At 41.8% G+C, this 22,718-nt stretch overlaps 1 protein-coding gene across 1 annotated transcript in view; it reads left to right on the forward strand.

The window, feature by feature from the left end:
• The window catches only part of PKHD1 (PKHD1 ciliary IPT domain containing fibrocystin/polyductin), a 2,083,594-nt gene that overhangs the window by 414,824 nt on the left and 1,646,052 nt on the right, over positions 1 to 22,718 (forward strand). Inside the window, exon 15 of the mRNA XM_086926200.1 lies at positions 18,565 to 18,679. Within this exon, the coding sequence (XP_086782326.1) occupies positions 18,565 to 18,679 (115 nt within the window). The remainder of the gene's footprint in view (positions 1 to 18,564; positions 18,680 to 22,718) is intronic.

Consider the following 22,718-nt stretch of genomic DNA (forward strand, 5'->3'; position numbering starts at 1 on the left):
TGGCAAAATTGAATGGGTGACATTAAGCATCAGACAATCAGGAACATAACATAACATAATTAAAAAAATCATATGAGTGAACTTGCATGTCGCACCAGTAGAAACAGTAGTATCAGTGACTTGGCCCACAGTTGATTGTAGCCGCTGTCGAGGCAGTATGGTTAACCCGCTAGATGTCGTGGAGAGCTCGAACAAAGCTAAGATGAGGCTAAGGTGACCGGGATCGAAGGTGCGGTGTGAGCTTTCATGGTGGTTAGGGAGCGCTGAAATAGTTGTCAAGAGTGCCCCACATTCGTCTCTGAGGAGGACGCCATGGTGAGTTTTGTAGTGATATATTGTCAGCTCCTCTTAGGTTAATTACCCAATTTAACCAGCAGGCAAAGGAAGCTTTTCGGGTGTCTTTCCAATTATTGGGAACTACCTTTACTGCAGCAATGAGGAGTAGGTCTAGTAAGGCCCTATCATTGTCAGTAAGGGACACAGCTTTGAGGAAACCAAAGACTATGGAGGATATTTCTCTGGGGGGGGGGAGAATGAGAAAACATTAGTGAGAAACTCGATGACTTTATCCCAAAAGGGTACCACGCACACGCATTAGAGTAGGAGATGTTCTAGATCACCGTCTTTACAGTTTCAACATATTGCATCGTCTCTAATGTTGTGAGCGAAAAGGCGTGCTGGTGTCCAAAAAGCTCTATGGAGCAGCCAAAATTTTGTCTGGGAAAGTGTAGGGCTGAATTTGTGTCTCATGGTTGATTCCCAGGTTTTGGCCCAGTCTGCATCAGATATTGGGAAAGAGGAGTGTGATTCCCAGAACTGTGTGAGGTGGTTATTAAGATTGGAGTGTTCCGGGCATAGGAGTTTATAAATCCAGGTCACCTGGTGGCCTCGTCTGTTTAGTCTAGAGAAGTAGGTCGGGAGGGAGGGAGGGCTTGCAGAGAATTTTGACCTAGTGATCGCCGACTTTATCTTCAGAAAGTTATAGAATTCAAGTGTAGCAAGGCTGTATCTGGTTTGGAGTTCCTTGAAGGAGAGAGGGTACGATACCTTATACAATTGGAGTGTGAACAAAATAAGTTTTTTAACCCAAAGGTCATTGTGTAGTGCTTTGCCCTTATACAGCACGGTATGGTTAAGCCAGATCGATTCCCACTTAGAGCGTCGAATACTGGTGTCTAGGAGTTTATCGACTTTCAACAGAGCGATTTTTGTGTTCTGTAAAATGGATTTCGAGCAAGTGGACGTGTTCAGGCTCTCGGTCAAAACGGCTGCTGGGTCGAGATTTCTAAAAAGGGCTTTTTCTATATCTAGCCAAATGGGGGTGTAGTTGGCAGGAGGTGTCAACCAATAAGAGCCTTGTTTGGCAAGGAACGCAGTTTGGTACAGCTTGAAATCCGCTAAATTGACCTCTCTAGAGACTTGTCCAGGCGGAGGTTCTTTATGCTAATCCTTGCTCTTTTCCCTTTCCAGAGAAAGTTAGTAATTAGGGCATCTAATTTGTGGTGTAAATCAGGGGATAAAATGAGGGGCAGCATCGTGATGTGGTAGTTCTCTAGAGGAGAGATCATCATCTTGATGTTCTCAACCCTCACCCACCATGTTATGAAGCGAGGGGATAATCCGTCTAGTTGCGATTTAATTTTTTGTAGGGTAATTTTCTCGTTGTGCTGGAGGGTTTCAAGAATGGTGCTACCAAATTCAATCCTGAGGTATTTAATGAAGCCGGTCTGCCAAGACAGGCCGGAATTTCCCAGCATGTCTCTGGTGCCGTATATGTTAAGGGGTTTAACCTCTGATTTGTCACGGTTCAATTTGTAGCCAGAATGGGGAGAATATCTTTCTATGGTGGTCATGAGAGCCTTGACGGAGGAATCTGGATGTTCTGTAACCACCAGAATTTCATCCGCATATGCGGCCAATTTTACTGGCGTCTCACCGAATTCCACGCCCATGATATTGTCATTCCGTTTTATATCCGAGATGAGGGGTTCAAGGGCAGAAGAAACAGAGCTGGTGAGAGAGGGCACCCCTGTCTGGTTCCCTGTTCTAAGCAAAATGATTCTGACAGGGAGACATTTATGGCGATCCAGGCGGTCGGAGAGGAGTAGAGGGCCATTACCATGTCTATATAGGTCTTTCCCAGGTAAAAAGATAGCATGCATTTTTCCAAAAAGGACCACAGCACCCTGTCAAACGCTTTCTCCACGTCCAGGGTGATGGCAACAGAGGGAGAGGCTGTTATTTTGGCCTTTTCCAAGACATGGCAAAGTAGTCTCGTGTTATCGTTGGACATGCGATATTTAAGAAACCCCACTTGAGAGTTGCTAATCAATTTTGGGAGGATTGCATTGAGTCTGTTGGCTAGGATTTTTCCATATATCTTGCAATCCAAATTGATGAGCGAGATAGGGCGGTAGTTATTTATTAAAAGGGGGTCCTTACCTTCCTTTGGGATGACAATTATAGTGGCTTCACCCATTGATTTAGAGACACCGCCTTTTAAATAGCAAAGGAATGGAATGATTTTAGTAGGGAAGGGCTGAAAGTTTTTTCAAACTCCTTGTAAAAACTGGCCGAAAAGCCATCAGGGCCCGGTGCCTTATTACTTTTAGGGCTCTAATGGAGGAAGAGAGTTCCTTGTCAGTGAAAGGGGATCCTAAATTGGAGCTATCATCCTCAGAAAGTCTAGGGAGGTTTAGCGAGCGTAAGTAATTGGAGAATGCCTCTGGGTCAAACGTCATCTTGTTTTTGTAAAGGACTTTGTAGAAAGACTGGAAGGTGTCCAGAATTTTATTTTGTTTGGTATGGATGTTGTTGTATCGGGGTCCTTAATCGATGCTATACTGAATTGTTTTTGTCTATGCTTAAGGTAAGACGCAAGCAATTTCCCTGCCTTATTACTCTTGCATAATTTGAGTGCTTTGAATTTATTTATCCACACTCCAGCGCATCTGCTCACAATTGTGTTGTACTCGTATTTCTTTTTAATAAGTAGGTCTAGAGCGGGATTATTGTCTAAGTCGGCTGAATGAGAGATTTCTAGTGCCTTGATGTCTTTCTCAAGTGCGCCTAGTTCTGAGTTCAATTTTTTGTTGGTCTGTGCCCTGTTACCTATAATGACGCCCCTAATTGTGGCTTTGAGTGGATCCCAAACAACAGAGATGTCTGGACCTGGGAGATCGTTCAGTGCAATGTATTCTCGAATGGCGTTCTCCATTTGTTGTTTGTTCTCTGGGTCTGGGAGAATGTCATCATTAAAGCACCAGCGCTTCAAGGGTAGGATAGAACGTGAACCTGCGAGTTTAGTGTTGATGCACGAATGGTCTGAAACTAGTTGAGGTGCTATGTCTGTGTCTTCTATAAGGTGTGTGAAAGGGCTGGAGATTAGGATGTAGTCAATTCTGGAGTAAGAATTGTGGGTGCTGAATAAAATGTATAAACTCTCCTGTCAGCGTGTTGTAGTCGTCAGAAGTCGCTTAATTTAAATTTGGAGCAGATACAATTGAGTATATCATGAGATTGTGAATAATGATATGTGCATTTGGTTTGGCAATCCAGAAGAGGGTCTAGAGGGAGATTGAAGTCCCCGCCTACTATCAAGATTTCATCTTGGGGAATGCCCCCAATGGATGTTGAAACAGATTCCCAGAATTCAGGATCGTCAGCGTTCGGCCCGTAAATGTTTACCACGTGAATGGGGTCCTCATCTCTGATTAGGTGTGAAACTAACAATCTCCCATCTTTTTCTTGCGTGTGTGAGGTGATGGAAATGTTTGATTTTTTTTAAACTAGGGTGATCACCCCCCTCTTCTTATGGACGGCTGGGGAGCATAGGTTGTACGAGATCCAATGATGTTTAATGAATTCAATATCTTCTTCTGAAAGTTTTGCCTCCTGGAGTAGGATGATATCATCTTTGGATTTTGCTAAATATTCAAATACTTTTACTGGGTGATTAAGGCCTTTGACGTTTAGAGAAACTATAATAAGGCTTTCTGCCAGGGTTTTAGTGTGAGTCATCTAAATGGTAAGTTTGCTATGGAAGTGATCGGTTCTGTGATAGGTGCTGCTGCATAAGTGAAGATACCAATTTAAGTCCCAGCAGAGGTATCTGCTATAAATCATGGGTCCAGCTAAATGTAGGGCCTGTCTCATGATGGTAAACCTGTGGTGACCGTTTTTGAGACTGCATATTGAATATGGCACGTATGATACTACTTTCGAATTTTGGACAGCGACTAACAAAAGAAGAAATAAGAACAATAAGGAAACAACCAAAATTACATTTACCCCAAAAGCCCACTCTCCCCTTCCCTCCTCCCTCCCTTCCCTCAGTGCCCTTGCTCCCCCATCCCTCCCAGCCCTCCCATCCCCCCCACCCCTGAAAACTCAAATTCAGGAGCTGCGACGGTAGTACCTTCTAAAGGCAACACGGAAATATTTATATAGGGCAGTGTCTCAACAGAAGAAATGTAATTAATGATTGACCCCATTTCGAATGTGCGGTAACTTATACTGAAGCATATGTGAATCTTAGCACAAAGATGTAACTTAAGCACATTTTAACACATGAAACATAGTGGCTATATAAATGGCCTACGAATACATTTAAACTTGTTGAGTGAACTAAACGTAATGAGCTATGTTAACTAATTAGGACTACATAGCCCTGAGTATACCAGTAAATTGCCCCAAGTAGGGGCCCATCACGTCATGTCATGTATCCAACTTTATGTCATGTAGTCTACTTATGGCATGTAATCACCTAGACTATTTGGCAACTTCTTGTAGCTAAAGAATAGCATGTTGAGCACTCTGACAAGAAAAGAATAAGAAAACAGAAATACCAGTGGAGCACAAAGGTTCAGCAGTTCAGTGGATAGTAGCGTTGTGAGTGTCCGTTTTCCGCTTATTGGATGAGCCGCTAGATAAGTCCATGTTCTGTGGAGGCGAGTCTTCTAGCTGGTGTGCAAGATCTTGGGGACTTGAGAAGATACGTGATCTGCCATGCTCAATGATCTTAAACTTTGACAGGACAGCAAAGGAGAATTGAATGTCTTTCGCCTTCAGTTTATCTCTTAGAGACAGGAATCCTTTCCTCGTTTTGACAGTCTCTTTGGAGCAATCTTGAGTAAAGATTATGCGATGACCTTCCCATGTGATGTGGTGTTTTTTCCTGGCGAATTGCAAGATGGCCTCAGCATATTGGTACCTGGGCAATGAATGTTGGTATTCTGTGTGCCCTGTCCAGTTCTAGGCCGTGTTGGAATTTGATCCCCGTGACTGTAGGGATCCAAGCTTCAAGGAAGGCCACGCAGGAGTCTGCATCTTTTTCTGAATCTTCCGGAACATCAAAGATACGTACATTACCTCTTCTATTACGATCCTCTAATTCAGTATTCTGTCACTTGAGGTCATTTGTGGCGCTCTGAAGATGCTTTATTATTCTGGATGATTGGGAGGTTATGTCTTCTACGTCACTTATACTTTGTTCTGCTTCACCGATGCTCTTGTTCACAGAACTCTTGTCCGCTCTGATTGCTGTAAGCTCCAGTTGCATGGTATCGGTATTGTTTTTCGTCGATTTAGCTAAGTCATGGACTTCCGCCAGTTTTTTAAGAATCATGTTCATCGTGCTAGTCAGGTCTGATTTGGCCTTGATTGGAGATTCAGACATTGTTGGTTCAGGACTTACTTTCTTATTATTTGTCTTTCTGTCCCTGTCCGCCATCTTCAGCGGGTCCGGCAGGTTCGAAGAGGATGAGAGAAAAGCAAGGTAGGACAAACTTGCTCAGAAGAGACTTGATTATAAGCACTTGCTTACACGCTCTTGTGCTTTTTCCTCTTTATTTTGCTGGTGATTTGATGGTTTGGCTCCTTCGTAGCTGGTTAGTAGAAAACTTTGTGTACCAGGTTGCGAGGCATGAGGTTATGAGGCTTGCTGTTCTGTGAGATGGGATAGCTGTATTAGCACTGACTGCCGATTTTGGTGAGCACGCTGTAGCTGGTAGGTAAGTGGGCGTCACCCATATGGATTGAGCTGTAAGGATACGGTTGGGCAGATTGTGATCTGGTGGAAGACTAGAGATGCTGGCTCTCCACTTGTTTACCTGACTGCTACTCGCAGGCGGTGAGGCGCGGTGTAGCGGCGGAAGAAGGTTCAGTGTGCCACCATTATACCCATGCAGAAAATTGTTAAAGTGCAGGTCAAGATCCTAACTCTAAAATACCCTTGTGAGGTTGATCAACACAGTTTAGATTCAAAAGGCGCCAGTGGCTGGTAGCAATGGAAAAAGTCTCTGTTGCCAGGCAGTACAGGATGTCAAGCAGGACTTCAAGCAGGTCTAGAGGGTTAGCGCGCCACCATTATGCTGCCATTTTGAAGGATACGATACGAGGGCACGTAAAAAGGACTCACCCCAAGCACACAGGTTGCATTCACTTGGTAAAAAATGTTGCAATCACATGGTTGAGGCAGGTAGGTTGTTGTCCTTGGGTGGGCACCTTACATTAAGACTCTATAGATGTCAAGTAGGATCGCGTTAGCAGTGTGGTTGTCTCCTCGCTATTGCCACGCTCGTCTCGCATCTCAAGTCACACATCGCCTCTCATGTCTCTCGCCTCGCTCATCTTGGATTAAGGCACTGTGGACATCCACTAGGAGCAGAGGGGTAACGTGTTCACAGTGGCAGCGCCTCCTTGCTAGCAGTATTCCCCATGCCTCGCTAGACTATTTCTATCGCCGCCGCCACTGTGGAGTCAGGCTGGCTGTTGCAATGCTGGGGCTTGCTGGGGAATGTTGTGATGCTGGGGTGCAGGCGAGGGGGGAGAAACAGAACACTCCGCACAAATAACTGCCAATGATCCTTGAAGAGGACTCACACCCTCGTGAACACTAAGGCGAGAGAGCTTGCGGCGTCGCTTACAGCTACTCTGCCACCATTTCAGGGTCAGGCGATCCGACCACGAGGGAGCGAGGTGAGCCTTGTTTCAAGATTCCGCATGTGAGAAGCACCCACCTTAGGAATGTGAGGCTTGCGTTAAAGTAGTGGGTCCTGCCAGCCTTAAACGGGGGTCCAACTTGTGTAGATCGTGGGTTTATTAGTGCCTGGAGTCGGCGCCATTATGAGGCTCTACGGTAGGCTCCGCAACGATCCACTTTCGGGGCCGATATCAGCTATTTAAGGCATCTGAGGCTCGGAATTCGGGCATCGGGGTGTACTAGATGACATGTAGATTCAAAACCTGTGGTCCTGAGTTGGAGGGTGTAGAATTACCTCCTAAAATAGACTAAGACGCTCTCCTGTGTGCCGAGCGACGGATTTAGGCAGCCATTACCACTGCCATCCAAGCCACTCCTAGTACGCCATGGAAATTGCTGGGGAACATCACTGTGCCCAGCACATGATACAAGCGAACACTAGGACATCCTAGAAATGACGCCTGTGGGAGAGTTTAGAAAAGATTGAGGCAGCCAACCCATCTTAAGGTTGAGAACCGCCTGGGATCCTTTGAAGCCAGTGTCAGTGGGATGCAAAAACCACTGCATGGGAGACTCTACTGGTTCCACTTTGAAGCGGGAAGCGAGAGTACTATACTACCAAGAGGGAGTGCAGGGATAAAGATACAGGTAGCCATAAGGTTCTACTGTATCTAAAATCGAGACCTGTGGTCTCACCGCAGCGACTACTATTAATGCATAAAGAACAAACGAGGCATACATAGAAATGATGAACTGACTATCCTAAACTCAAAAGTTTACTGCATTGTGCAAAGGGTAGAAGACAACCCATTATTCCAATGATAATTAGGAATGGTTAAAACATTTCTGATCACATCCTAATTCATGAGGCCGTAGGCCCGTTAAGCATTATTTATATTACATGTTTATTTTGGTGTAGATAGTCTGAAAAGGTTGTTTTGTTCCAAGTGCATCTAACAGTGAGCACTGATTGAGATTAAGGTGGGAGTCAGTGGATTTATGCTCGTCTGTGGCTGCTCCATTCATTGAATAAATATGATTTACCAAATTTGCCCCTTAATTTGGAGATTTTACCCAAATGCATTTTTTAGCTTAAATGGGTGCAACGGAATGTTTAAAATGTGCCTTTTTCCCCACATAAATTACCTGAAAGCGTTTTATTTTTTGGCCCAGCAAACCGCATAATCCAAGTAAAATGGTAGACAATGTTAGGCTCTGCCGAGCAGTTTGGAATTTTTATGATGTTGAAATCTGTGTTTCACGGGCAACCGTGAAACCTCTTTCTTGGCTCTGTGTGAAACATGGGTTTTTATACTACTGTATTTTATGCGGACTATCACCAACTGCTGCTACCTATGAATATAGAGGAATGTATTAATTTACACGCTTTACAAATTGAAGCATGGATTTGATGAAATCTTTTTCTAGAAAGTGGATACATGATTATTTTAGGAGGGACCACATTGTGGGTTGAAGACCTAGCCATATAGTCATTAGTATAAGTCATTTAGGGCCCGATGTAGGTGTCCAAATACCGGTCGGAAACAGCCGAAAATACCGATTTTCGGCCGTTTCCGACCGGTATTTGGACATTGGTAAGTAGGGGTAGCAAAAACATACAGATTCGGTAAATTTACCGAATCGGTAATTTTACAGAATCGGTAAATTTACTGATTCGGTTAAATTTAAAGATTCGGTAAAATTACCGATCGGTAAAATTACCCAATCTGTAATTTCTTATGTAGGTAGCACTTCAAACAGTGCTACAGAGCCTTTAGAATTCGTTATTTACCACCTAATACCATTGGGTGGTAAATAACGAATTCCTGTGTACATGCACATCTGTGCATGTACACCTGTGCCCTAAGGGCATGAATGTGTGTCACATGGCACACAAGCCAGAAACAGGGGCATAACAGGGTGTCAAAGTGACACCCTGTCCCCCTTGGCAATTCGGTATTTTTACCGATTCGCTAATTACCGAATCGGTATTGGCTATTGATTCCTATGTGCTCATCTATGGACCGTCTGCCAGGCACCTTGTGGTGGGGCACTACATGTGCAGTGGACTACGGGGGACAGGGGCCTGGCTTGAAGACCCCAAAGTCCCTATCCGGTTACCTTTTCATGGCTGTGGTACTGGAGTATCCTAATCCCAACGACGGGTCCTGCAAAGGCACCTCCCCCATCGTAGGATTAGGAATTGGACCTTCATCCTGACAGGATCTTTGATCCTGTTGGAGGTGGTGGTCCTATGCCCGACCTCTGTGCTCTGACTGCCGGTATTGTAATCCGGCGGTATGACCAATTCCCAGAACTCACAGCCTGTTGGTTGGAGTTCTCCTGACATTTCGATGACCCCCCCCCCCCAGGTTCGGAGGCAATCAAATGTATTATTGTAGCTTATTAAACAAAATAGTTTCCTACTTCTTGTGAAACCATTAGAACATTGGAAACACAGGCGAGTGTATCCGGGCCCAGAATGGCAGGTGCAGGGCTTCTGAACATTCCAATACTTGTCTTTGTGTTCCTCTCTTTTTAATTTAACACACTCTACTCTCAGTAGGTGTAATGTTGCAATAACTTTATAGCCTGTCTGCCTTGGGCTATAAGAGTAGATAAAGGCCCTCACAATCGTTATAGGTGCTACCCTGTGACTCGAGCCTATGACTCTTGTTCAGAATTTAAAACAATTGCCCTCAGCAGTGGGCGATAGTGCTTGATTAGCAACTGATTAGAAAGCCTTAAGATAATCAAAGAGTATTTTTGATGATGCTAATTTTGTCTGTAAAACCAAAGCAATGGACACACTTTAGAAGAGGAAGCCTAGCAGTGCCTCTGTAGGAGGTAAGAACCGAGGCAGCACATCTTCGAGAACGACAAGCCCACTGCAATGACTTGTAATCTGAATCCTGTGTGTTTCCTTCCTTGATCCTTCCTTCTTTTTACTTTGCTCTGCTCACTGAGTGTAGCTTTGCAGCTGCATGCAAAGCATTTGACTGCCTGTCAATTATCGAGCGCCCAAACGCCTAGTCGTTTTGGAAAGTGCTATGAATGTATTTCCATGAGGGATTTCACTCACCAGTTCACCGAGCTCTTTACATTACTGAATAGAGAGAAGGATCACAGCTAAGAAAATGACAGAAGGTCTAATAGCACTTCCAAACTGTCTTCATCACCAACTAAATAATTAAACGTGACTTGCAAGTCACCCTGGACTAAATGCATTTAGGATGTGTCCCTTTGTGTGTTAAGCAAATATTATGAAGAACGTATATAACTTGTACCTGTGTTGTTACTCAAGTTGCTGTTTCGCTGGGACCTAAGAGGCATCTGAAATCAGACAAAACGTAAATAGAATGGCCAAGAAAATTAAGGGAAAAGAGGATGAAAACAATATGTCTAATTTTGCAAGTAAGTGTTCCAGGGAAACTAGAAGCCCTGGGGATGGCGATCAAAGAACAGGTGACTCATTTATTTTGTCTACATGGAGCTTTGTCTTCCAAATAGAAACTTAAGGGAACTGTCACACAGCAAGACCAAGATTTGGAAGATGCTTGTGAACAGCAGGCCACTTCACCATCCTCTTGTACTGTCTATATTTTCTAAGGCGCCCCTGTACGGTAAAGGATATATAGCATTGATCGAATACACTTCAGGAAACAGGATAAATGTCCGATTACTTTGATCTAGGAAAGTTTAAAATAATTTTAAAGAATACATTTAGAAAGCATATTTCCCGAGTTTAAAATAGAAAAACGAGTGATGCAGTTGACAGAGCGTGGGCTCACCACACTTTGAACAGGTAAACCTATGCTAATCAGAATTTTAATGAACCATTTAGGACTTATACCATTGACTTACCAATCCTAGTCACCGCTACCTAGAGTCCTAAGGGATCAAGGGAGTTAGCATAATAGGCAGTAAATAAACATTTGCATTTATAAAATAACCACAGACTCGGGAAAGTTTTAAACTCTTTATCTATGTAAATTCCTAAATGTCATAGTCCATACCAATTCAATGAAAGCTTGTTCAATTATGAAGAAAATAATTAAAGAAAGATGATGTGAAAATATTACGAGACTTTCTTTAAGCATTGAAACATTCAAGGGTAAGAAAAGGGAAACAGTACAATGACATACTCACATACATTTATAATTACCTAGAATGGTGTGAAAAACAACCCTGGCCACGGGCTGGGACAAAGGACAGGACCCCCGATAGTTCAGGTGCCAACAGGACAGGACAGGCGCAGAAACAAATCAGGACAATTACGGACCAAATTGGATCAGGACAGGACCACCGCAGGTCAGGACCGGCACCCACAGCTAAAGTGCAACAACAGCGTCACACCCCTCTCTGCAGCTTACAGTCGGAGCCCGATTGGGTTATAGAACTCCTTCCCAGAACCCCGAATGGGTTATCAAATCTTCTGACAGAGTGCTCCGCCAGCACCTCTGCTCTCGATCGCCTATTGAATGCGTTGGGTCAGTTACAGGTCAGCTTTTCGGACAAGTCGGACAATCTAACTAGCTAAGCCTACCTTAGATATACCGTTTTCCAGGGCAGTGAACCACCCCCAAATATTGCAAGTTCATGTATTCCCTCAATTTGATTGGTCAAAAGATGAGGAGAGTTCATCACACCATACCAGTTATGAGGTCAGTTCATTCAAATATTCAAATTAATGTTCCTCACATAGTTTTATTTTCCCATGCACGTTTATTCCTCCCAACAATGGGTGTTTCAATAACAAACACAATGTATATGAAGATTGGTAAGTTGTCTTCCTTCTTGAGGGTAAAAGTTCTTCTTCCCAGGCGCATTGCAGGCAAGACTGTCACTGGCACGATTTCAATGCCATAGCTTGTGGACTTGAGGGAATTCAGCACATGCGCGTTGAGAGTCTCAAGATGGAGTTCAGCAAAGATACATCAGGCCCAAATATGAGCTAGTAGCAAAGTCAAAGAGGAACAATTTTAGAACAAAGCATAAATGAACGCACTGTATACCACTTATCTCTACTCTATTCCTTTATTTTAACTATAGCGGTAATGATTAGGCAGAACGACCGGGGTTTGGTACAGGCAGCAGTGCAAGCATCAGCATGTAAAACATAGAGCAGCCATCTTTAGTTCTAGTGCGCAGAAGCAAAGTTTCCCACCAAAGCAGAGAATACGTCATGTCACGTGAGTGTGACAGACGCATGCGCAGAAAAGTTCCCACATTCCGACGGACATTTTAGATCACTCGAGTTACTGTTAGTAAAAGCAGATAGGAAAACTTCCCCTAGATAGTAGAAATGGCGTGTGATGTATTATTACTAACACGAAACATGTTTATTAGTGTATTATGTGTTATTTCGAGAGGGTTTAATCTGAGAAAGGTTCTTTACGTGCGAAACTTTGCTCCATCACAGTTAAATCTACTGCCAATAAGGACAGAGTGTAAGTATCTACTAAGGAATTGACTAAAGCTCCAATAACTCTGTTTGAGGTAGATGCTAAACAAACAGGGAGCGTGTACACATAATCCTATGGATAAAGGAACCAGATCAGGAGAGAGTAGAACTAAAAAGAATGAAGTTTACTTGTCTATCTAGTTTTCTGTTAATAAGCGAAGAAGAATCAACAGTTAAAATATTTGAGTAAGACTTATTGATTACTGTTGTTTGCCCGCATTCTAGTTCAAATGGTCATTTCAGCAAGCAGGACTATCTTTGGTGGGTTTAGAAAGACTCCAGGGCAGTTGAAGTAGCAAGTTATCACTTGCAAGGGATATACAGGTAGATTCATCAAGCATTTTTGCGAGCGCAAACGGTGCAAATCGCAAAAATCGGCCGTTTGCATTGGGGATTCATCAATGGCTCATGCTCTCGCAATATAAGAATTCACAAATAATTGCGAGTTCTGATATTGCGACTGCATTTAAGGAATCACAATTTGCGATTCCTTATATACAATGCATGAGCCATTTTAAAATTGCGATTTCGCAATCCGGGGCCGCTACTTATTGCAAAGTCTGACTACGTGGTAAATAGCGAAAACTTGCATGTTACACACACACATGTCCTTTGGACATGTGTGTGCACAACATCAGTGTACATTTCCATTTCAGGGGTGCTACAGGGTGTCCTTTGGACACCCTGGCACCCTTGAAATCGCATCCTTATTGACTCCCCATTCATTCCTATGGGCCTTTAGGCCCATAGGCCCATAGGAATGAATGGGAAATCGCATCCTTATTTGCGATTAGCAATTTGCGAATCGCAAATAAGGAAGCAGTAGAAATCGCAAAAAATATTGCGATTTCTACATGCATCCCGTTTTGCGAGTCTGTAATAGCGATTCCTTTATAATGGCTAATACAGACTCGCAAAAGAGGACTTTGATGAATCTGGGGGTTAATGTCAAAGGTGAAGCCCCATCTAAGAGGTAATGTGATTGAAATAATTAAGGAGACTCTTAGTAAATGTCAAAACAGCCACTCCATGCTTGTCCCAATACACTGCTGTTTATACCCACACCTGCTCCTATGACTTAATGAAGTTGGGGATCAAATAAAACTGTGCAATGGTAGAAGATTGGTTGAACAAACAACTGATAGCTGAGTAAAGGGAGAGTCCATTAATATAGTGATTTTGGTCCCCAGAAGGAGGGAAAGGAGATTTGCTTTCAAATCTTCCAGAGTACATGGGGATGGGATGGGAGATCAACAGTTAGTTTTGCGGGCTATTCCTGGGGCATTTGATGAGGAATGATAGAAACGTCACACAGTGTGTAATTCCAATGGCATCTTGAGCCTGAGATCAGAAAAAAGTTTTGACAAATTTCTCATAAAATTTGCTATTGTCATATTGGAAAAGGCCTGGTCTTTGTAGCTCCTGGTGATTCTAATCTTTACAAGTTATGAACACAAAACAAAATCAAATTAGGTCAATGGTGGTTAATTGGGATATGCATGTGCTCATTTCAATAGCAGTTTAGTGAAAAAGTAAAGTCTATCAGATAATAAGTTCATGGGCTCTCAGTATTTTCAAAACTATCCCAGCCAAGGTGGAACACAGTGGTGGTGTTTGTTAAACGCTACATAAACCTGTCATTGCAAACATTTTCAGAACAAGTATAGACCCCTAAGAAACTTATAATGAATGGCAAGGTCATCATGGGATGAGATGTCAGCGCTAAAATGTTAGCAAATACAGTTAATGATGAATTGTTTATATATATATATAGCATTTGACACCTCGTGATGCACCCCGTTCCTGATGCAGAGATTTTAGTATTGAACTAATGTATAGAGGAAATCACTTCTTTTCTTGTAGATTGAAGGAAACTATAGCTTTCTCACTAGATGTAGGTTGTATGCTGTTCACTCGACTTCCTACTCTTTCCAAAACAGGAGTGAACTCTATGACCCCATTTCTTTGCCAGTGGAATCCTTCTTAACTGGTGACAAGTAAAATAAAAGTCTAGGAAGCAAACAGCCTTGAGTCCCTCTTTCTTCAATATGGAGGGAGGTCCCATAAACTAAACTGCTTGAGGAGCACTGATACCAGATGCATGACATGATTTTGTGATCGCACACTGTACAGTTCACAGAACTTTACAACTTGGGAAGCCATTTCGGAATCTCAGATCCGATTCATTAATTGGTAGAGGAGTGAAACGGGCGCACCCTCTTAATTGTGAATCTCAATAAGATATCTACCACTGATAAGTTACCAACTCCTGACAAGAAGTGGTAACCCATTCCTCTAGGGAAAGCAGTCCCTGTTTAGTCATTGTCAGATCGCCTTCATGGGAGCAGGCAGTGGTGCAAGGGGATACTGCTTGCTCCCAAGTGCTTTTCAAATGCAAAGCCTTTTTCTTTTAAACTAGCACTGGTTCATCTGGGAACTAAAGAACACTGGCTGCTTTAAACCTTCTTCCCCCATTTAGAAATACAAACACAGGTATGGTAGTTTTGGTGTCCGTTTCAGGCCACCATCCTTAGGTTTGCAGCCAAAAGCAGGGGGCTGGAAATAACAAACTGCCTAATTAATATTTATTATGTAAAATTCAATGCATCAGAGACTTTGTAACATGACCTAATAGTACATACGTTGCATCGCAAAATGCGGACAGGACACACAAAGTGAGTGGTTAATATTGGCCCCCCGGTTTGTACATCAGGTGCTATTTGCTGTGCTCCTATGAGTTCTAATGTATTGAGGACCAACTTCAAAAATATAAAGATAATTTAAATGGCTACAAACAGCTACTGAAATTTGTACTGAGATTGGGCATGACTGTCATAAATGTTAAGGAAATGTCTTGATTTATTAGTCATATGTACAAGAAAGTGGTGTGGTATTATGTGAAACTGCTTAAAGCAAATTAAAAAAATTGATAAAAAGTACCAAGAAATGTCCGAAAGGAGAAATTATAAAGAATTTGGGAAGATGGTAGGGAGAAGAATAGCCTTGAGAATGAGCATCTGGATATGGAGATTCCAATAAAAAGTTATGAGGAATATTGGTAAGATCTGTACTGTGCTGCAGATGTATCCCCCGTCGGGCATTGGTGTGATGTTGACAGAAGATTTATATGAAAGACATAGATTGAAGCATGATGTGTTCTGTCACCAAATATGTTAAGGGTCTTTTTGGTTGATCTCAGTCTCAATCTTGAAAGCAAAAATATTTACTCTCAAAGTAGGTTATTAGCCGATGTCCACTTTCGTGTAGTATGACAACTTGAGAATTGCCCACCCCTCTAAAACTCAAGGTAGCTAGTTGTACCAAAAGAGTAAGTACAGCAAACAAGCTCTCAATCAGTATAAAAAAGCAATGGTATTGGTGTTTGGAAGCAAAAATATATGATCATAACTGTGGTTAAGGGAAAAAGTTTAAGATAGTAGAATCCTATGTGCATTTCCTCTTTAAAAACAACAAACGTCCTAAGTTGGTGGACAACAAAGATTGTGTCCTATTTTAGTGTTGGACAAATGGGCATGATAATTGTAGAATATAATATTTATCAAAAAGGGACGGGCGTAAACTCCCCGGGAAAGGCAAAAAGTACAAGCTTATATAATTAATTATCCATATAAAGAAATTGCGCACTTATAGTTTCTAGAGTAGACACGGGTAAATGACAGATTCTAAGTAGTTGATTCAGATACCTTCAACAAGTATTACAAATCTAATTACAACTTTATAACAAGTATAAAAAATTTGTTTAAAAGCATATCACCACATGTGTTTGGTAACAATATATAAATTTTATTACACTTCATAAATTTACAAAATATCTTAAAAACCAATTTAAAAACATTTAGCAATAGACATGATCATCACAATGCTTTTGGTAAAATATGAACATAAGCACAGAATCAAAAGGTCGACGCGGCGTTTCGGCTTTCTTTAGTACACCTTCATCAGGACTGTTTTGTTGTCACATTTCATTATCTCAATTTAGTTTACTCTTTTCCATATTGGTCTACATCATTGTTCATCATTTAAAACCCCATGCTCTGTATCTATGTTTTCAGTTCTCATTGCTTATTGTTGCCAGTCATTATTTGCACATCTTTACATTCCTCTATTTTGCCTTCCCCTTGGAAATATGTACAATATTAGAGTGATCCCCATGCTGCCACCACTAAAAGTAGTACGTCATCTCTTATATTGTCTGCGTACCTTGTTATTCCAAATGGATTTATTGCCCATGTGGACGGAACTAGTTGGTTCAACGGAGAGTCCTTTTAAAATACGGACGGTTGGTAGGTCGCAATTTGCTAGTAGTTTTGTGCAAAGTTGCTCTGTCTCTAAATGAAGACATATAAATGCCAATGACTTATACATGTTAATAGTCATATTTGAGATGTATTGGGTGATAGATCTCATTGGTACATACCTAGTATTAGAGGGGTAAATTCAATTTCCTCTGGTTTAAGAACGTTTTATTTATGCATATCATAGGGGACTTGATTACCACTTTCTGTACCTGTTGATATAAAAAAACACAATGCCCAGGGTTGTTTTAAATTGATCTTCCCCTGTTTATGCACTATGGAATAATTCACTATGGTAGACAACATACCTTTATATAGGCTACGTTCCTGCCATATTTGGCTGCCAGGAGGAGCCACCGTTTTGTATGTTTCTCCGGCAATGTTCTCCCTACAAGGTTAACATTAATGTAGTGGATGTAAAGCCCAAGTTCTTGTTACGCTATCTTAATTTCATTAAAAAGTTACCACTATATTTGCACTCACCGTAGAGGCCGGGTAAACGGTTGCTAAGATCCAAAACCACTTTCAATTAGGTCAGGATGTGTCAATTACACGATCAATGTGTTCGGGATTCGCCTCCTCAGGTTGTTGATCTCTGTAAGGGTATGGGTGCCATTAGATATAAATCCTTGTATGGGTCAATCTGTTGGTCCCCTCCTTAGGTACTGCAAGGTGAAGGAATATTCTCTGATTCTAATTGGAGCAGCATTGCCTCACAAGGCTAATGTTGAGCTAAAATCTAGCTAAAAGTAAACCGGTTGCTTAGAAATTGTTAATTGGTAATGGGAAATAGCTTCTTTGAAAATATATTTGTCCTATGGAATGATAACTAAATATCAATGGCAGGAACTGGGAACTTTAAAGAATACAGTTAGAGAACCATCAGAAGGAATTTGCTTTTGCTACAAGATGAATAACTGATTGTCATGCCAACTAACCAAAAGAGTATTTAAAGGTGTTTGGAAATGTTCTGATAAAAGCTAAATATGTACAGTACTTGCATGAAAAAAATCAGTAGCTATAATGATTAAACATTTGATTGCAACTTCCCTGTTTTAGTATTTGGGAACTACTAATCTAGGCCTTAGATATAGGATTCTAAAATTTTAAAATGGGGTTACATCCAATCTGGATTTGTAAAGGATGGATCCAATGGAGAAAGAACAATGCTATTTGTTGCCCATGAGTTATGGGGGTGGTATTTTTTAGCAGTATTTATTGACAATTCCCTTGGTTCTGTATTGTAAATGGATTGAATACAATGAAGGACAAGGCTGGTATGGGCAATGGTACAGGAAGCATCCACCCCCACAAAAAAACAGTGACATCATTGCATTAGGGTTAGGTTTGGGACTAATGTGGGAGTAAGAGATAGAGGTTAGGTTAAAGATAAATATGACCATACAATTAACAAATATGGTGGAAAGTTTGGAATTGTTACACTTTGTATTGTCCATAAACACGTCACCCACCGGTTTTGTATTACTACTTTTTTTTAAATCTATTTGTTTGTATTCAAATTTTTTAACATTCAAATCTCCTCTGATCCGAAGGAGGCATTTTGTTTTTGGTCCAGTGTCTTACTTAAGTATGTTTTGGGAACACAGATGAACACCTTTTATTATTGAAATAGCAGCAATTGTTACAAAATGATCCTTTCCTCCCATAGTTGTCTGGGTCTAATATGCGAAATTGCTGGAGCGGACCTCCACCATTAGTCACCGCCCCTCCTATGGTAACATTATTTCAGATTCCTTATGTCATAAAACTATCAAACATGTGAAACCATTTCTTGCTTGCAGCTCTTGTTTAAGTGGTTTCTTTGTGGCCCCAGAAACCAATAACTACACATTCTGGATCCAGGCAGATGACAAAGCAACTTTATATTTCTGCCATTCAGAAGACCTCGGAAAAAAGGTAAGCCACCTTTGTTAGGTAAACCAATACACTATGTAACTGTAGAGCATAATGGGACAGAAGTGAAGTGAGATTAATTTGTAATGTTGAATACATACCTCTCCCACAAGTTGATATTTACGTTGTGACAACCATAGTGTCAAACATAAGGTCTATTGTTGCTTTCCGAGGGGTTTGATTCTTATTGGGCAGGTTGCCAGGTTTTAACTTCATACAAAATTGAAGAACATCAAATGAGAGATTGTTTCATCAATGTAGGAACAGACCCAACTTGTTCCTTTTGCTACAGCTTAGGGTAGATTTTATCTAGGATGGGACTAATGATAGATTCTGCTAATTAGAAGATGGAACATTTTACCAGTGTTAACTAAGGTAAAGATTTCAGGACTGGAGTGATGCATGCCCTTGGAATGGTTTCAGTAGGAACTGTGACTGCTATGTTCTTACCCTTCTACGGCTGTTTTACAAATTGATGTAGAAGGGGTTGAAATAGTCCACCCTAGACATAATTAACAGGATATTAAGACGTGCATTTGACAAAGGTCTATACCTTGTGCTAATGAGGACTACAAAACAGAGGCCAAACTATCATATGGGTAGGTAGATTATCTACTACAGTGCAAGTTTTAGACATATCCTCTAATTTGACATGCAGTGCTCTGAATTATGCAAGAGTGCTAAGCACTAAACATTTCACAATTAATAAAATATTAGATCTTAATCCTTAACTGGTGAGCTTCAAAATATTGAGACCACTCGGCCTTCAAGACTTTAAGAACCAGCAGGCAATGAGCGAAGAGGTTATTTGTATTGTTGTGCAGTCAGTACAGCAAATGTAAAACAAAGGTGATTAGCTAGTTATCCCTCCATATCAATAGCTCGATGACCCTGAGCAAACCATATTTTCAGAGTATTGACCACTTGCATGCAACGGGCCTTTTGCTGATTGCATGATACCCAGAGCCTTCAGGTTTTATTGGAGGTATGTTGCTGCATTATATATGATATGTGAACTCATAGTTTAAAGCCTAACATCATAATGCTGTCTTTTGAGAGGATGATCTAAGCCAACCTCAAAGACAACAGTGGCACGAGGTTCTATTCCTGCCTATCCCAGTATTCCATGGCAAACACGCATGCTGAAAGAGTAAACCATAGATTGGATGCACAAAAACATTACCTGAATGAAAATGAAATGAGACAGAACCTGCGTAAATATATTGAAAGTGCTAATGGCTTGGCCTGTTTAATCTGCTGCAGCCATAAAGAAAATGTCTCAAAACAAACAATCAGTGTTGAGAATAAACTGAAATTAAGCTAAATACCCCAAACAAATACCTGTAGCAATTTGGTCCATTATCTGAATGTTCAGCATTCTACTGTTACAGGTCTGAAAAGGGACTTTTCTGACAAGTGACTCCCTAAATCTGTTCTTTATGTTTTAGATGGCACTACCAGGGTGTCTTTGTTTTTTATGGTTTTTTATGGTTTTTATGGTTTAATACTATTTTCATTGTTTATTGTTTATCGGATGATACATATGCCCATCTACAAACACAAGCTGGTAATATTTCACAAAGGTAAATTGTAGCATTTCTCAACTTCCAAATTTGACTAATCTCCTCCCCCTGCCATCCCACTCTATTGCATCAATATAGTGGATCATTTCATACTAACAGTCTCTGAGTCTTTTCATGGACTCTGTGGATCCCTTCCTCTAGTCCTGGATGTGACGTTACTGCTAAATAAGGCCTTCTGGTTGGTGTTGTGTGATTGTGCGAGTCTCAAATATTTGGGGCATGTAAGCTGCAGGAATAACAGTTTATGCATGGACACCAAGTTTTCTCTCAAAGTAGAATTCCCTTCCCCTCCCCCCCCCCAGGCTGGTAGAGAGTTTTTCCCTCTCGGGGAACTACTATAGTCAGTGACGTAATAGATTAGTGTGGGATATTGTTTTTGACCCACAAAGCCATGATCGCTTGTTTAGCTGCACATTGGGCTGATGTGATTGCTTTGCCTTGGGCTGAGCGCAGTGGGTACATTTGCTGGTTTGGTAGGCTCAGTAGAATATATTCTGCTGGTATTTATGCTGGACAGAACTTCTTGCCAATAGCCACTTAATTTGGCACATTTCCATAATAGATGTGTCAACCTTTCCTTTCAGTGAGTTTTGTATTTCCTCCAACAGGGAGAGGTTTCTGCTGGGGCCTAGGTGTGATTTTGAGCTGGGGTGTAGTACCAGTACATGGCAAATTTAGTAATGGCCTCTTTGACTACGCTACATGTGGCCGCTATTAATATAATTCATGCAATCTCACTCAGGGAAGCTGTAGTCCTCTTCCAGTTGATCAAAAGACTGAAGACCCTCATCATCACGAAAGTCTTCCACCATTTTTACTCCTTGCAACTTGCCACTTCATGTAATCATTGCCCTCAAGAGCTGGGGAGACATCTGGGCTCCCAATGATGGGTGTCAGGGGAGAGGGTATGAAGGCAGGGGCACTTGAGGTGGCTACTTTGTTCAAACCTCTCAATGTGGCTTTGAGATTTCGGGCCATGTGTTTTCCCCAGGGTTTTTGCTTTTTGGTTAGCCATAGAACCTTCCAAATGTGGATATCAGCCAGTGGAATGGTCTAAGACTACCAGTGTTTCTCTGAGGATTTGTGGTGCTATTCTATGTAAATCAGAGCTGACCGCGATGCAGTAATGTTCTGTGTGTCGACTGTCAATTCACCCTCTACTGGTAGAAGATATGCATGTCATTTTGGTAGATGAGCTTTTTTCCCTCCCTTCATGAAGCTCTCCAGGTTCTTCTGTATTTTGTCCATTGCACCTGGTGGGCTGCAATGGCAACACCTGCATCATGTATAAGATCGCAGGCTGTTTGACATCATAATACTTTTGTGTTTACTGAATGTGGGGCACACCTTTATTCCTAAATATTGAACATAAGTAGCACCCAAAAAAAGGCCTACAACCTCTGTAGGGTGTATTGAGTGTCTCGAGTTATGTCCACAATATAGATTTGTTATTTTTTGTATTAATTTTGAAGCCATAGATCCTACCGAAGCTGTCAAGTTTGTGTGCTAGTACCGGTATAGAGATCAGTGGGATAGTCAGCATTCACATGACAATGTCAGAATAAACAGCCTGTTTACGTAACTAATTCTCAAGTTTCGTTCACGATATCAGAGGGTTGGAGCATATCGTTTCTGCCAGGGGTCCCTCTGCTTAAAAAACCTCATTTAGATCCCGATGAGACTAAGAACTATAGACCTATAGCTAGCCTGCCTTTCCTGGACAAAGTGGTGGAAAAGGTGATGAACCAACAACTTTCTAAATACATAGAATATCACCAACTGTTAGATAACACCCAATTTGGGTTCCAAAAAGCACATGACACAGAAACAGCTCTAATCAAAGCCTCAGAGGAGATAAGAACCATCATGGATCAGGGAGGTACGGCTGTGCTCATACTGCTGGATCTGTCAGCTGCATTTGACACGGTTGATCATACCATCTTGATCGACCGTGTCACTCCACTGGGTATTCAGGACAAGGCAAAAGAACTTCTCTCATCGTTCCTTTCCAACAGGACTAAGGCGGTGACTCTAGGCTCCTTCCATTCTGCCCAATTGACACTGCCGTGTGGAGTTCCGCAAGGCTCATCTCTAAGTCCGACACTCTTTAATATCTATGTGTCGGACCTAGCAAGTGTCATTAGGGCGTATGGGATGGGCCTTACATCATATGCTGACGACACCCAGCTGGTGCTGGCGGTTCATAACAACGGAGAAAGGGTTGCAGCCAACTGTCAACAGGGCATGCTGGCCATCCGTGACTGGATGGCCAGCAATTGCCTAAAACTGAACTCCGAAAAAACTGAGGTAAACATCTTTGGTAAACTATCCCCTGCCTGGTCCAGCTGCTGGTGGTCTCTTCACTAGGCTCCCCTCCCAACCCAGTTCCCAAGGTCAGGAACCTAGGCATCTTGTTCGATGACAGATTGACTTTTGCACCCCATGCGAATCGGGTGGCA

This window comes from Lissotriton vulgaris, chromosome 6 (genome assembly GCF_964263255.1).
Source record: "Lissotriton vulgaris chromosome 6, aLisVul1.2, whole genome shotgun sequence".
In the NCBI taxonomy this organism is placed as follows: domain Eukaryota; kingdom Metazoa; phylum Chordata; class Amphibia; order Caudata; family Salamandridae; genus Lissotriton; species Lissotriton vulgaris.